We start from the raw sequence: 16,982 nt of genomic DNA on the forward strand, positions 1-16,982 counted from the left end.
GGCATGGCATTGGTGATTCACAGTGACCCTCTTGTAATCATTTTGTTGTCTGTGTTTACAAATAGCTTGTTCTTTCCATAAATCTAGTGGGGGGAAAAATCTAACAGCAAGTACCAGTGACACGCTCAATTCACAAGTGGTCCGATGAAGCAAATTCTAAGCTACAGGACTGTTTTGCTAGCACAGACTGGAAAACAGTGCCTTGTATTCATACCCCTTGACTTATTCCACATTTAGTGTTACAGCCTGAATTCAAAATGTATTAAAGGATTAAATGTCTCACCCATCTACACACAATACCCCATAATGACAAAGTGAAAACATGTTTTTAGAAATGTTTGCAAATGTATTGATAATGAAATACAGAACTCTCTTACATAAGTAATTACATGTTAGAATCACCTTTGACAGCAATTACAGCTGTGAGTCTTTCTGGCTAAGTCTCTAAATTTTAGAAAAGCTTTGCACATCTTGGGCCTCTTATCAATATTGCGTAGAAACTATTCGAAAATACTACTTACGAGCGGAATTTAGAATGTTTGTACACATAGAAAATGTGTGATTTAACAAACAATCCTACCAGTGTCATACTCACACCAGTAAGAGAGAACCAGTGCTTGTGCACAACATTGGCTATTTGCATTTTGAAACGCCCCTCATTAACCATATGGTCAAAATCATCCCAAAAATATAAACGCATCATGCAACAATTTCAAAGATTATGCTGAGTTACAGTTCATATAAGGAAATCAGTCAATTTAAATAAATAAATTAGACCCTAATCTATGGATTTCACATGACAGGGAATACAGATATGCATCTATGGGTCACAGATACCTTTAAAAAAAAAAAGGTAGGGGCATGGATCGGAAAACCAGTCAGTATCTGGTGTGACCACCAGATCCTTGCGACATGGGGCCATGCATTATCATGCTGAAACATGAGGTGATGGCGGCGGATGAATGGCACGACATTGGGCCTAAGGATCTCGTCACGGTATCTCTGTGCATTCAAATTACCATTGATAAAATGCAATTGTGTTCGTTGTCTGATAGCTTATGTCTGCCCATACCATAACCCCACCGCTACCATTGGGCACTCTGTTCACAACGTTGACATCAGCAAACTTGTCGCCCACACGACGTCATACACGCTGTCTGCCATCTGCCCAGTACAGTTGAAACTGGGATTCATCCGTGAAAAGCACACTTCTCCAGCGTGCCAGTGGCCATGGAAGGTGAGCATTTACCCACTTTACGATACCAAACTGCAGGTCAAGACCCTGATGAGGACGACGAGCATGCAGATAAGCTTCCCTGAGACGGTTTCTGACAGTTTATGCAGAAATTCTTCGGTTGTGCAAACTCACAATTTCATCAGCTGTCCGGATGGCTGGTCTCAGACGATCCCTCAGGTGAAGAAGCCGGATGTGAAGGTCCTGGGTTACATGAGGTGTGCGGTTGTGAGGCCGGTTCGACGTACTGCCAAATTCTCTAAAATGACATTGGAGGCGGCTTATGGTAGAGAAATTAACATTAAATTCTCTGGCAACAGCTCTGGTGGACATTCTTGCAGTCAGCATGCAAATTGAACGCTCCCTCAACTTGCGACATCTGTGGCATTGTGATGTGTGACAAAACTGCACATTTTAGACTGGCCTTTTATTGTCCCCAGCACAAGGTGCACCTTTGTAATGATCATGCTGTTTAATTAGCTTCTTGATATGCCACAGCTGTCAAGTGGATGGATTATCTTGGCAAAGGAGAAACGCTCACTAACATGGTTGCAAACAAATTTGTGCTCAAAATTTGAGAGAAATAAGCTTTTTGTGCGTATGGAACATTTCTGGGATCTTTTATTTCAGCTCATTAAACATGGGACCAACACTTTACATGTTGCGTTAATATTTTTGTTCGGTATACAATGCCGTACCATGAAATACAACGGCGCAACAAAAAAAGCTAAGGAAATAAGACTGAAATAGAGCTGCTAGTGTCAGAGATTGAGTACAACCAAAATGTTTTATTTGGCTTGCTCAGTTGGGGCTTGATCAGTAAAAATTAAAGCATACCGTGGCAAGAAAAAGTATGTGAACCCTTTGGAATTACCTGGATTTCTGCATAAATTGGTAATCAAATTTGATCTGATCTTCATCTAAGTCACAACAATTGACAAACATAGTGTGCTTAAAGTAATAACACACAAAGTATTGTATTTTTCTTGTCCTATATTGAATACATAATTTAAACATTCACAGTGTAGGTTGGGGAAATTATGTGAACCCCTAGGCTAATGACTTCCCAAAAGCTAATTGGAGTCAGGAGTCAGCTAACCTGGAGTCCAATCAATGGTTAGAGCTGCCTTGCCCTATAAAAAACACTCACAAAATTTGAGTTTGCTATTCACAAGAAGCATTGCCTGATGTGCACCATGCCTCGAACAAAAGAGATCTCAGAAGACCTAAGATTAAGATTTGTTGCCTTGCATAAAGCTGGAAAGGATTACAAAAGTATCTCTAAAAGCCTTGATGTTCATCAGTCCACAGTAAGACAAATTGTCTATAAATGGAGAAAGTTCAGCACTGTTACTACTCTCCTAGGAGTGGCTGTCCTGCAAAGATGACTGCAGGAGCACCACGCAGAATGCTCAATGAGCATAAGAAGAATCCTAGAGTGTCAGCTAAAGAAATCTCTGGAACATGCTAACATCGCTGTCGACGAGTTTACGATACGTAAAACCCTAAACAAGAATGGTGTTCATGGGAGGACACCACGGAAGAAGCTATTGCTATCCAAAAAAACATTGCTTTACGTCTGAAGTTTGCAAAAGTGCACCTGGATGTTCCACAGTGCTACTGGCAAAATGTTCTGTGACCAGAGGAAACTACAGTTGAGTTGTTTGGACGGAACACACAACACTATGTGTGGAGAAAAAACCTCATCCCAACTGTAAAGTATGGTGGAGGGAGCATCATGGTTTGGGACTACTTTGCTGCCTCGGGGCCTGGGCAGCTTTCTATCATTGACGGAAAAACGAATTCCCAAGTTTATGAAGACATTTTGCAGGAGAATGTTAGGCTATCTGTCTGCCATGCGTGCCACCTTGCCACCACATTCAGTTGTGTCTTTTGCACATCACAAACTGTTTCTCTTTGCTTATTTGAGCGGTTCTTACCATAATATGGACTTGGTCTTTTACCAAATAGGGCTATCTTCTGTATACCAACCCTACCTTGTCACAAGTGATTGGCTCAAACGCATTAAGAAGGAAATAAATTCTACACCTGTTAATTTCAATGGATTCCAGGTGACTACCTCATGAAGCTGGTTGAGAGAATACCAAGAGTGTGCAAAGCTGCCATCAATGCAATGGGTGGCTACTTTTAAGAATATAAAATATTTGTTTAACACTTTTTTTACTTACTACATGATTCCATATGTGTTATTTTGTAGTTTTGATGTCTTCACTATTATTCTACAATGTAAAAAATTGTATATAGCCCTTCTTACATCAGCTGATATCTCAAAGTGCTGTACAGAAACCCAGCCTAAAACCCCAAACAGCAAGCAATGCAGGTGTAGAAGCACGGTGGCTAGAAAAAACTCCCTAGAAAGGCCAAAACCTAGGAAGAAACCTAGAGAGGAACCAGGCTATGAGGGGTGGCCAGTCCTCTTCTGGCTGTGCCGGGTGGAGATTATAACAGAACATGGCCAAGATGTTCAAATGTTCATAAATGACCAGCATGGTCAAATAATAATAATCACAGTAGTTGTCGAGGGTGCAACAAGTCAGCACCTCAGGAGTAAATGTCAGTTGGCTTTTCATAGCCGATCATTATGAGTATCTCTACCGCTCCTGCTGTCTCTAGAGAGTTGAAAACAGCAGGTCTGGGACAGGTAGCACGTCCGGTGAACAGGTCAGGGTTCCATAGCTGCAGGCAGGACAGTTGAAACTGGAGCAGCAGCATGGCCAGGCCAGGTGGATTGGGGACAGCAAGGAGTCATCATGCCAGGTAGTCCTGAGGCATGGTCCTAGGGCTCAGGTCCTCCGAGAGAGAGAAAGAAAGAAAAAGAGAAAGAGAGAATTAGAGAGAGCATACTTAAAACCCTTGAATGAGTAGGTGTGTCCAAACTTTTGACTGGTACTGTGTATACTACCATTCAAAAATGTGGGGTCACTTCAATGTCCTTGTTTTTGAAAGTGGACATTTTTCGTCCATTAAAATAACATAAAATTAATCAGAAATACAGTGTAGACATTGTTAATGTTGTAAATGACTATTGTAGCTGGAAACGGCAGCTATTTTATGGAATATTTATATTACATAGGCGTACAGAGGCCCATTATCAGCAACCATCACTCCTGTGTTCCAATGGCACGTTGTGTTAGCTAATCCAAGTTTATCATTTTAGAAGGCTAATTGATCATTAGAAAACCCTTTTGCAATTATGTTAGCACAGTTAAAAACTGTTATCCTGATTAAAGAAACAATAAAATGTCGATGTGGTTGGGGAGATCCCTCTGCTGTTTCCTGAAGTCCACGATCATCTCCTTTGTTTTGTTGACTTTGAGTGAGAGGTTATTTTCCTGACACCACACTCTGAGGTTCCTCACCTCCTCCCTGTAGGCCGTCTCGTCGTCGTTGGGAATCAAGTCTACCACTGTAGTGTCATCTGCAAACTTGATGATTGAGTTGGAGGCGTGCATGGCCACGCAGTCATGGGTCAACAGGGAGTACAGGAGAGGGCTGAGAACGCACCCTTGTGGGGCCCCAGTGTGGAGGATCAGCGGGGTGAAGATGTTGCTTCCTACCCTCACCACCTGGGGGGCGGCCCGTCAGGAAGTCCAGGACCCAGTTGCACAGGGCGGGGTCGAGACCCAGGGTCTCAAGCTTAATGACAAGTTTGGAGGCTACTATGGTGTTAAATGCTGAGCTGTAGCCAATGAACAGTATTCTTACATAGGTATTCCTCTTGTCCAGATGGGATAGGGCAGTGTGCAGTGTGATGGCGATTGCATCGTCTGTGGACCTATTGGAGCGGTAAGCAAATTGGAGTCCGTCTAGTGTATCAGGTAGGGTGGAACAATGGTGGCCATCTTGAAGCATGTGGGGAAAGCAGACTGGGAAAGGGATTGATTGAATACCATGACCTTTGTTTTGGAGGTGTTCAGAGCAAGGTTAAGGGCAGAGAAAGCTTGTTGGACACTGAAAGCTTTGTTGTAGAGTGTTTAAGGCAAAATTCGGGGAGGTGCATAACAGCCTAAGTTAACTTATTTCTCATTTGCCTGAACGACAGCCAGTCAGCCTGAGTATTTGTGTGCTGAGCCTTTCGCCAAATGGTGTTCTTTTTTTTCTTCATTTAAGAGGAACTATCGCGCCTTCACTACTGTGCGGGTGTCTGTGTGGACTATTTTTGTCCTTAGTGATTTGGACCCCGAGGATCTTGAAGCTCTTGACCCGCTCCACTACAGCCCTGTTGATGTGGATGTGGCGTACTCACCCCTCCCCCCCTGTTTCCTGTAGTCCACGATCAGCTCCTTGGTCTTACTGAAGTTGAGGGAAAGGTTGTTGTCCCGGCACCACACTGCCACGTCACTGACCCCCTCCCCGTAGGCTGTCTCATCGTCATCTGTGATCAAGCTTACCACCATCGTGTTGTCAGCAAACTGGGGCTGAGCTCCCTGCCATCCAGGACCTCTATACAGTGGGGAGAACAAGTATTTGATACACTGCCGATTTTGCAGGTTTTCCTACTTACAAAGCATGTAGAGGTCTGTCATTTTTATCATAGGTACACTTCAACTGTGAGAGACGGAATCTAAAACAAAAATCCAGAAAATCACATTGTATGATTTTTAAGTAATGAATTTGCATTTTATTGCATGACATAAGTATTTGATCACCTACCAACCAGTAAGAATTCCGGCTCTCACAGACCTGTTAGTTTTTCTTTAAGAAGCCCTCCTGTTCTCCACTCATTACCTGTATTAACTGCACCTGTTTGAACTCGTTACCTGTATAAAAGACACCTGTCCACACACTCAATCAAACAGACTCCAACCTCTCCACAATGGCCAAGACCAGAGAGCTGTGTAAGGACATCAGGGATAAATTGTAGACCTGTACAAGGCTGGGATGGGCTACAGGACAATAGGCAAGCAGCTTGGTGAGAAGGCAACAACTGTTGGCACAATTATTAGAAAATGGAAGAAGTTCAAGATGACGGTCAATCACCCTCGGTCTGGGGCTCCATGCAAGATCTCACCTCGTGGGGCATCAATGATCATGAGGAATGTGAGGGATCAGCCCAGAACTACACGGCAGGACCTGGTCAATGACCTGAAGAGAGCTGGGACCACAGTCTCAAAGAAAACCATTAGTAACACACTACGCCGTCATGGATTAAAATCTTGCAGCGCACGCAAGGTCCCCCTGCTCAAGCCAGCGCATGTCCAGGCCCGTCTGAAGTTTGCCAATGACCATCTGGATGATCCAGAGGAGGAATGGGAGAAGGTCATGTGGTCTGATGAGACAAAAATAGAGCTTTTTGGTCTAAACTCCACTCGCCGTGTTTGGAGGAAGAAGAAGGATGAGTACAACCCCAAGAACACCATCCCAACCGTGAAGCATGGAGGTGGAAACATCATTCTTTGGGGATGCTTTTCTGCAAAGGGGACAGGACGACTGCACCGTATTGAGGAGAGGATGGATGGGGCCATGTATCGCGAGATCTTGACCAACAACCTCCTTCCCTCAGTAAGAGCATTGAAGATGGGTCGTGGCTGGGTCTTCCAGCATGACAACGACCCGAAACACACAGCCAGGGCAACTAAGGAGTGGCTCCGTAAGAAGCATCTCAAGGTCCTGGAGTGGCCTAGCCAGTCTCCAGACCTGAACCCAATAGAAAATCTTTGGAGGGAGCCGAAAGTCCGTATTGCCCAGCGACAGCCCCGAAACCTGAAGGATCTGGAGAAGGTCTGTATGGAGGAGTGGGCCAAAATCCCTGCTGCAGTGTGTGCAAACCTGGTCAAGAACTACAGGAAACGTATGATCTCTGTAATTGCAAACTAAGGTTTCTGTACCAAATATTAAGTTCTGCTTTTCTGATGTATCAAATACTTATGTCATGCAATAAAATGCCAATTAATTACTTAAAAATCATACAATGTGATTTTCTGGATTTTTGTTTTAGATTCCTTCTCTCACAGTTGAAGTGTACCTATGATAAAAATGACAGACCTCTACATGCTTTGTAAGTAGGAAAACCTGCAAAATCGGCAGTGTATCAAATACTTGTTCTCCCCACTGTACCAGGCGGTGTCAGAGGAACGCCCCCAAAAAATTCTGACTCCAGCCACCCAAGCTACAGACTGTTCTCTCTGCTACTGCCTTGCAAGCAATACCAATGCACCAAGTCTGGAGCCAACAGGACCCTGAACAGCTTCTACCCCCAAGCCATAAGACCTCTAAACAAGACTACAAAATAGCTAATCAAATGGCTACCTGGACTACCTGCAATGACCCTTTTTTGGACTAATTCTGTTGCACCATGCACACACACTGGACTCTACCCACACCCCAACACACACACACACCACATATGCCTACACACAAATAACATGCACATACATGAATACTGAATCCACACACACACACACACACACACACACACACACACACACACACACACACACACACACACACACACACACACACACACACACACACACACACACACACACGATGCTGCTACTGTTTTATCTATCCTGTTGCCTAGTCACTTGACCCCTACCAATATGTACAGTACATACCTACCTCAATTATCAACTCGGTCCTGGTACTCCCTGTATATAGTCATGTTATTTTCTACTCCCTATACACTGAGTGTGCAAAACATTAAGGACCCCTTCCTAATATTGAGTTGCACCTGCCCCTTTTGCCCTCAGAACAGCCTCAGTTTGTCTGGGCATGGACTCTACAAGTTGTCGAAACCGTTCCACAGTGATGCTGGCCCATGTTGACTCCAATGCTTCCCACAGTTGTGTCAAGTTGGCTGGATGTCCTTTGGGTGGTGGACAATTCTTGATACACACAGAAACTGTTGAGCGTGAACAACCAGGCAACACAACTGGCACAACTTACCCTGTTCAAAGGCACTTAAATATTTTGTCTTGCCAATTCACCCTCTGAATGGCACAATCCATGTCTCAATTGTCTCAAGGCTTAAAACATATTATTTAATCTGTACTCCCCTTCATCCACACTGATTGAAGTGAATTTAACAAGTGACATCAATAAGGGATAATAGCTTTCACCTGAATTCACCTGGTCAGTCTATGTCATGGAAATAGCAGGTGTCCTTAATGTTTTGTATTGTAAGGGGTGCGTAACTGGTGGCAGGGAAGTCAGACGCAGGAGAGCAGAACTAGGTAATAGCCGGAGCAGTTTAATTACAAAACCAACGGCATCCAGAATAACAAAATATGGGTACAGAACCCGACACGCACCAGTAAACATGTGCACAAGCACTTACAACAAACAATTCCACACAAAGACATGGGGGGCACAGAGGGTTAAATACACAACAATAAATGAGGGAAATGAAAACCAGGTGTGTAGGAAAACAAGACAAAACAAATGGAAAATGAAAAGTGGATCGACGATGGCTAGAAGACCGGTAATGCCGACCGCCAAACGCTGCCCGAACAAGGAGAGGAACCGACTTCGGTGGAAGTCGTGACATGTATGCTCAGTGTTTATAGCCATGTTATTTTTACTTGATATTTGTTTTCATTGTTTAATTTATTACTTGTGTCACTATGTGTCACTCTTTATTTTATTTTTCATATTTAACTCTGCATTGTTGGAAAAGGACCCATAAGCATTTCAGTGTTAGTCTACACCTGTTATCTACAAAGCATGTGACAAATAAAATGTGATTTGCACAGCCTTGTTGCTCCCAGCGGTTAAAGCATCTCCACTCCAGTTACTGAATGTCCCAGAGACTGTGCATCTCTGCTTTCAAGTCAACACCAAAACCAGTTGGCGGATGTTAACATATGTGAGGTTAGTTCATTATTACATTTCTCTAAAGAGGGATATGTATACAGACAAATACATGGTCTTTCAGTCTCTTATTTTCCTAACACTAAACAATTGTACATTCATGCCCTTCTTGCTGTGGACAGTAGACTTCCACTAGGGCTACTCTTATGCAGCCTGAATAGATTGATATCCATCTGTTATACAGACAAGAACCAGAGGCATCTGAGATCACCCAGTTCGTTAGCAAACAAACCACACTGTGCTGCTCCCACAAAGCTGGACCCTCTGGTCATTTTCCCCTCCGAGGAAATGAATGTAGGAGAGGATTTATATTGCGTTCATTCAATTGTGTTGATCTAAAAGGGAAATGATCAGGACCATGTTTCTATGCATTGTTTGTGCCATCATATACTGAACAAAAATATAACTGCAACAATTTCAAAGATTTTACTGAGTTACAGTTCATAAGGAAATCAGTCAATTGAAATAAATTCATTAGGCCATAATCTATGGATTTCACATGACTGAGAATACAGAAATGCATCTGTTGGTCACAGATACCTTAAAAAAAGTAGGGGCATGGTTCAGAAAACCAGTCAGTATCTGGTGTGACCACCATTTTCCTCATTCAGCGCGACACATCTCCTTCGCATAGAGTTGATCAGGCTGTTGATTGTGGCCTGTGGAATGTTGTCCCACTCCTCTTCAATGGCTGTGCGAAGTTGCTGGATATTGGTGGAAACTGGAACACTGTCGTACACGTCGATCCAGAGCATCCCAAACATATCTGGTGAGCATACAGGCCATGGAAGAACTGGGACATTTTCAGCTTCCAGGAATTGTGTACAGATCCTTGTGACATTGGGCTGTGCATTATCATGCTGAAACATGAGGTGATGGCAGCAGAGGAATGGCACGACAATGGGCCTCAGGATCTTGTCACGGTATCTCTGTGCATTAAAATTGCCATCACTAAAACGCAATTATGTTTGTTGTCCGTAGCTTATGCCTGCCCATACCATAACCCCACCGCCACCATGGGGTGACATCAGCAAACCGCTCATACGACATCATACACGTGGTCTGCGGTTGTGTGGCTGGTTGGACGTAATGCCAAATTCTTTAAAACGACGTTGGAGTCAGTTTATGGTAGAGAAATTAACATTATAATCTCTGGGAACTGCTCTGGTGGATATTCCTGCAGACAAAATGCCAATTGCTTGTTCCCTCAAAACTTGAGACATCCCTGGCATTGTGAGACAAAACTTCACATTTTAGAGTGGCCTTTTGATTGTCCCCAGCACAAGGTGCACCTGTGTAAGGATCGTGCTGTTTAATCAGCTTCTTGATATGCCACACCTGTCAGGTCAACAGATTTTCTTGACAAAGGAGAAATTCTCACTAACATGGATGTGAACACATTTCTGAACGACATTTTTTAGAAATAAGCTTTATGTGCGTATGGAACATTTCTGGGATCTTTTATTTCAGCTCATGAAACATGGTACCAACACTTTACATGTTGCATGTATATTTTAGTTCAGTATAAATTGATTGTAAATGTTGTGACCTGACTAATTAATAGCCATCTTCAAGTACTGTCTGTACGGGTCTATTAGATTGGCATTTGTAGAAGCTTGTCAGAGTCTATATAACTTTATTTTGAATTTTTTAGGTGATAGTCTAGATACAAGGTAGCCTACTGACCTATTTTATGGGCTCATATCACCTGTATTTTAACCTAGATAACTATTTGTGGCTAGTTCCTCCCTCATGTACCCACTTAGACTTTTGTTTACTCTGTAAAAGTTCGGATGTACTGTTACTGTACCACTCTGTTGTGTATCTTGTACAGTGAGTGAACAGTTGAGCTGTTGCATATAGAGACCTGCTAGAATAACATTGCATTGCATCATATGTTGTGTTGCTATAAAGGTTCATATTGTCTGAATGTCAGACCTAAATCCACTGTACAAACTGTCTTCATACAAAATATGACACTGACCTAAATAGATAAGACATAGGTGAACTAAACTAATCAGATTTAATTCACCCAATGAATGAAGCCCTTAATTGGTTCCAGGTATGTCCAACATGGGCTACTAAGTATTGTTGTTACTATTTTTGGAATGACTGATTTGCAGTGGTGGAATGTGTTCAGTACAGCATGACCCTGTCTGAACATCCTGCAACAACAAAAAACAGACTGATGTTTGTTGAAGCTCCATTTGGATGCGCGTGTGCGCGCAGAAATGTGAGAATTCTAGTCTATTAGCATATCGGAAACCATTATCAATATAACACTTTTATTGATGTGGTGTAAGGTGAGGGGATATCATATCATATGTTATTAACACATTTCCAATCCAATGGATGAACGGTTGTGTTGGGTGTAAATACATGATAGGGACACGCCAGCTGTTCAGTATAGTGCGAGGTCGTGCTTCCTGGGCTACCGCCGCCCTGCTTTTGCACGTGCCATAACCACTCCCCTCAACAGCTTGTCTCTGCACGTGAAGGAGAGAAAAGAACACACGTGTTTTGTTTGGCCACGAGTGTGGATACAAATGCATCAATGTATAATGCATCCTGTATTGTAGAGGAGAAACTGGATACAATGCATCTTCATATAAAACGTAAGTAAGTATCCAATGTCGACAGGGATCCTCAACTAGATTTAGCCGCGGGCAAATTCTTTCTTGAGCGAGTGGTCGGGGGCGGACCATCATAAAAAAGAAATGATTAGGCGGGTGGTCACCTATCATCCCCCTCAATCCTAATTGCCATATATCACTCCTCACCTGTCCAACTGATAGCTAGTGTGTGGTGAGAGTTCTGGCACAAAAATGGTCCCAGTGCATCACTGAGGTGGGTGCTACACATTGATGTTGGGTGAGGTGAGTTTCACCCTACTATGTATAGCGCTTTGAGTACCTCAGTTTGTAGAAAAGTGCTATATAAACCCAATCAATTGTTATTCATTATTATTATATGATCACATATGACTCTATGGGTGGGAATACTTGGGAACAGATGTACAAAATTAAAATCACTTGGAGCTGATTTCCTGGTGTTTTTATCTCCAACAATGAAAACAAAAAAGGCCCCCAAAAAAACCGCCGCCGTTTGGGGAAGCCTGGCCTACGATTTGATGTGGTTGACATTAAATGTCGCGAAGCATTCTTGTCCTCGTCTCCTCTAGTTCCCAGGGTCAGTGAATGGCCATAGATCTAGAACGGTATGACTATCTGGTTTAGCTAAATGTAGCAACAATAGGAGTCAGGAGACACTATGTTGACATTCTGCACGCAATGTACAGTTATTTCCGTACGAAGGATTGAAATGGAGTGTTCCTTCAGCCAATGAGCTCCAGGTGGGTTCTACTGCTTCTGTTTTGACTGGCTCACCAGCGAGTTTTCTATGTCAGCTACTTAATATTAAAAGATACATTTGTGACCAATCCGCGCCGAGTATTTTCTGAAGAGGCGTATAGCTCATGAATAAGAAAACAGCGCTCGCAGTAGGCTTCGACCGATGGGATTTGTGGTGTTTGTTATGACAACGTTTTAATTTGTGAAACAGGTTTCAAAGCAACAGACTGAAACGCTGCTTTGACTTAATTTATCCACGGATATTGCTAACAGTGCCTGGGAAACTACACTCAAGGCGCCTCTGCAGCCTAGGTCGAATCCACAGAAATCGTTTCCTATTGTTTTGAAGAAGATTATGGACATTCCCCCACCTAATATTCTCGAAGGCGACGATGGTAAGACTAGCCTACTGGTTTCGTTTTGGATGAAGAGAGAGATCCTTTCCAATTTACACATTTTTTTATGTGAACTGCATAGATCTGATGTGATCGTTGACTTCGCGGACATGTTGACTGGTGTATGGAGACGTAGTAGTGCTTCTAATGAGCGTTTGTGTACCCTCAAACAACTGGACACATTTGTTTTTTAATCAGCTGTGTTTGATAATTATATATGACTAGTACAATAGTTGTTCAAATGTGTCAAGTATAGAGCAGTACTGGGGAAGGAAACCCTTTGTACATTCTGAGTGCTGTGCCAGTTTCCCCTGAGGCACTGAACTGAGGGAGGAAAAAAGAACATAAAGTTCTCACACCTCCTTGCTTGTCCTAGAGCACTGCAGTCAAACCATTTTTCACATACAATATGAGTTCATAATTTTCTTGCATTTGAAGGGCAATTAATATTTATTTTCATGTTCGTTTTTGTGTTTAGGGGCTGTGTTGCCAAGTCCAGATTTCCCTTCCTCATTTTTTATGGGTTGATGCACCCCCCCTTTTCTTTTACCTCATTCTGTAATTTCACCACTTATTTTTTTTCTACTTCTTTCCATGACATCGGACATCTATCTTCCTTTATATAGCATCCTGTTTGTGTTCACATGGTCAATAAACCGTCACCCATTATGCTCTTCACGGTTATCTCCGCAGAAATAGAGAAGAAGAAGTTGTGCTCTGCCGATAATGGCGAGGCCGGTGTTGGAGGGGCCAGTGGTGGGACTGGAGGTACCGGCATTGGAGGGGTGTCCGCCTCCCTTACCCCTGCCATCTGGGAGAAGACCATCCCCTATGACGGAGAGACCTTCCACTTGGAGTACATGGACCTGGATGAGTTCCTGCAGGAGAATGGCATCCCAGTCACCCTAGAGGAGGAGCTGCAGAAGAGCCTGGCCCAGGAGGAAACCAAGGGGACAAGACCCCCTTTCACCACCTCTGACACAGAGACCGTCACACTCACCTTAGAGCCAGCTGAACAAGAGAAGGAAGAAGAAGATGGGGACGATGAAGATGCTGTGTCTGGGTTTGAAGCAGCGGAGGTTGAAGTGTCTAAAAATAAAAAAGGTACATTGTTGGGGCCCATTGTTAAAAGCCCAGACATGGTACCACTGTAACAAATTCTACCTTTGAACTCAACATGCACATATACTGACACTGTAATAGACGCTTGCAACATGCTGACACTAGATACTCCCATATTGAATTCAAATGTCAAATAGATGTACCTGACGCACTCGACACCTTGCCTCCAGTACACACATGGACACACGTACATGTGAAATCTGAGCTCTACAGCATTAGCAAATGGCAGTATTCATATAGGGCTGACCTTAGTATGCCTTAAGGAAAAAATGTAGCAAACAGTTGTGAATTATCAATTAACTATAGCCTTCAAGATTATAAAAATATACATAACAGCCACCAAAATAAATAAAAATATACTCCTCATTGAACTCACTTTGTCTCCCTCTAGAGGGGAAGTCTGCAGACCGACTCACACCCACTCCCATCGACCCGGAGGACATTGAGGTGGACATCAACTTCCAGCCGGACCCCACAGACCTGGTGCTGTCCAGCGTGCCTGGGGGTGAGCTGTTCAACCCACGCAAACACAAGTTCTCTGACGAGGACCTCAAACCACAGCCCATGATCAAGAAGGCCAAAAAGGTCTTTGTGCCCACTGAGCAGAAGGTAAGATGACCGGTGAATATTTGTTTCAGGGAGGTGATGAATGATGGAACTGGTTGTTCTGTAGTAGGATAATGAGAATGTAGCAACTGCAATTGGACACCAAATAATCATTGGTTGATGAAGATTGTAGTATCACTATGTTACACCAGCAAAATTAATGAGCGAGTAGTAAGCCATGAAATAAAGAGGCTTGTCTGGGATTAGGAATGTTTCCACAACACTGATTCTATTATTTTGTATTACAATCCTCTGTCTCCCACAGGACGATAAATACTGGTCGAGGAGGAAGAAGAACAACGTGGCAGCCAAACGTTCACGTGACGCCCGGCGGCTGAAGGAGAACCAAATCACAGTGCGCGCTTCGTTTCTGGAGAGGGAAAATGCAGCGTTGCGGCTACAAGTGGCTGAGTTGCGAAAGGACTGTGGTCGCTGCAAGAACATTATGTCCCGATATGAAGCCAAATACGGACCATTGTAAGGGACAAACTTATTCTTTTAAGAAAAGAACCGAAAAATAAAAACGTCCCCCAAAATGCAGAAACAAAGAGAATCTGAATTGCACCTCTTTCTTGGTGAACACCGGTCACTGCGTCAAGTTCTAGATCCTTTCCAACACGACAGTGGAGGCATGGATACACACTGTCAGTGAGCCAGGCAGCAACATGACGAGAGGTGGACACGAAGGGTTGTGGAGAGCGACTGGCTCCTACACATACAGGGACTCAATTACTGCTAGTCAGGTCTTATCACTGGCCAGACGAGTCAGAGAAAGCTGCTGGAGAAGTTACACACACATTTATACAGCGTATTAATGGGTTGTTTTGTGGACCAAAGCATGAACATCATCAGTGATCAGTAGTCAATAATGAAAGTTGTCCCCCTGCCCTCTTCCCACTGTTTGCAGTAACTGACTGTCTCTCTCCTCTGTTTCAAGTACTCATGCAGAGGCTCTGAAGAAGGACATGTGAACTCTTGATTTATTCATAATGGGGTAGGGGAGAAAATGATGAATAACAGAAAGGACAGATTAAGGGCTGCACCGCCGTGATCGTACGCAGAGGAAATAATTGATATTGGTCAGAGACAGGGCGAGATAGTTGTTGTCCGGTCACAGCTCTTCCATGTCTCTTTGCTTGTAAAACACTGAGGTGTGTGTGTGTGTGTGTGTGTGTGTGTGTGTGTGTGTGTGTGTGTGTGTGTGTGTGTGTGTGTGTGTGTGTGTGTGTGTGTGTGTGTGTGTGTGTGTGTGTGTGTGTGGAGAACTACATAGTCTTCTCCCTGCACCACATAGATTGTTACCCCTGTTTTGCACTCAACCCTTCCAAAGCAACACCTTGTGGGTGAAGATTAGATATAGGGGTGGGTACTTTTTTTCCTATTACGACATGACCCACACACATGCTTCTAATATCTTTCCCTAAAAAACAGTATTTGGGGGGGGGGGGGTTTAAAAAGTAGTATGGCAAGGACTGTCTTTTCTCAGTATGTTTATTGCTCATAGGTCAGGCATTGATAAGGGCCCTCAATGGTGGAGGGGTATTTACTATGTGTGTTGGTTTATTTCATTGCACAATGCAAGTAGAGGGCACTATCTATTTGTGCCTCCTGTAGTTTGTCTGGGATTGAGAGTCAGTTATTCTGTCAGTTCCTGTTTTTTTTTCATCTTAATTTACTGCTATTCCTTATGTTTGTTGAATAGCTATTATGATCAATGCTGTATTTTAACAATGCATCTATTGATTGATGTGCAACAATCTGTCAGATTTATATTTCTTTAGAGGAAAGAAAACAATGACCCAATGACTAAGCAGGGATCTCAATGGACAAACTGTGGTTTTAATTTTTTTTTTTTTAAACAGCTTTTCAACCAGAATTTTACAGAAATATATTTATTTTCTAAAGACAATTTCCTATTTACCTCATCCAACACTTCCATTGTTTAATACTCCTATCTTATTGGATTCCAATAATTTTGAAGGGTTGGGGTGCCTATGACAATGTTGACAGGAGTTGTGAGCACAAGAAAGGTGGTTTTGGTTAAGTTTGATAAAAAATTATAGGTCAAGGTACAGAGTCGATGCAGAGTTCTGTTTGTTAAAGTGGCTGTGCCTCAATTGTTGCAAATACTACATAGCAGACTGTTAAGTTAAGGGACTCAATCTCTTGTGTGAATTTGTGTTCCTGTGCCGATCTTCATTATTATGCATATTAGAATCATACATGTGGCAATAATATTAATTTGACTCTGCTTTGTTTCTGGTGTGTTTCTGTAAAATAACTATGATAGACAAAATGTTGAAATGGCGCAAAGTCATGTGTGCTTCCAATTAAGTTTCCCAGTAATCCTGCTGCACGAAAATGTGTTAATGGTGTAATGTTTGCATATGTTTTACACTAAGTGTATGTACTTATGTCTGTAAATTAAAGGATCAAAACAAA

General features: G+C 42.9%; 1 protein-coding gene across 1 annotated transcript; it reads left to right on the forward strand.

Moving 5' to 3' along the window:
- Positions 1 to 12,559: 12,559 nt before the first annotated feature.
- LOC139564904 (thyrotroph embryonic factor-like) lies at positions 12,560 to 16,982 on the forward strand. The gene is made up of 4 exons (XM_071384782.1): positions 12,560 to 12,812; positions 13,506 to 13,916; positions 14,326 to 14,543; positions 14,806 to 16,982. The coding sequence occupies exons 1-4, from the start codon at positions 12,773 to 12,775 to the stop codon at positions 15,019 to 15,021; spliced, it is 885 nt and encodes a 294-aa protein (XP_071240883.1). The 5' UTR covers positions 12,560 to 12,772; the 3' UTR covers positions 15,022 to 16,982.

The sequence above is a fragment of the Salvelinus alpinus genome, chromosome 36, assembly GCF_045679555.1.
Source record: "Salvelinus alpinus chromosome 36, SLU_Salpinus.1, whole genome shotgun sequence".
Lineage (NCBI taxonomy): Eukaryota > Metazoa > Chordata > Actinopteri > Salmoniformes > Salmonidae > Salvelinus > Salvelinus alpinus.

What these genes read in the sequence shown, in the direction of transcription:
- LOC139564904 (XM_071384782.1), top strand. Translation starts at nt 12,773, where the DNA reads ATGGACATTCCCCCACCTAATATTCTCGAAGGCGACGATG. An exon ending in TATTCTCGAAGGCGACGATG is followed by an intron (nt 12,813 to 13,505) that starts GTAAGACTAGCC and finishes TTATCTCCGCAG; the next exon opens with AAATAGAGAAGAAGAAGTTG. An exon ending in TTGTGCCCACTGAGCAGAAG is followed by an intron (nt 14,544 to 14,805) that starts GTAAGATGACCG and finishes TGTCTCCCACAG; the next exon opens with GACGATAAATACTGGTCGAG.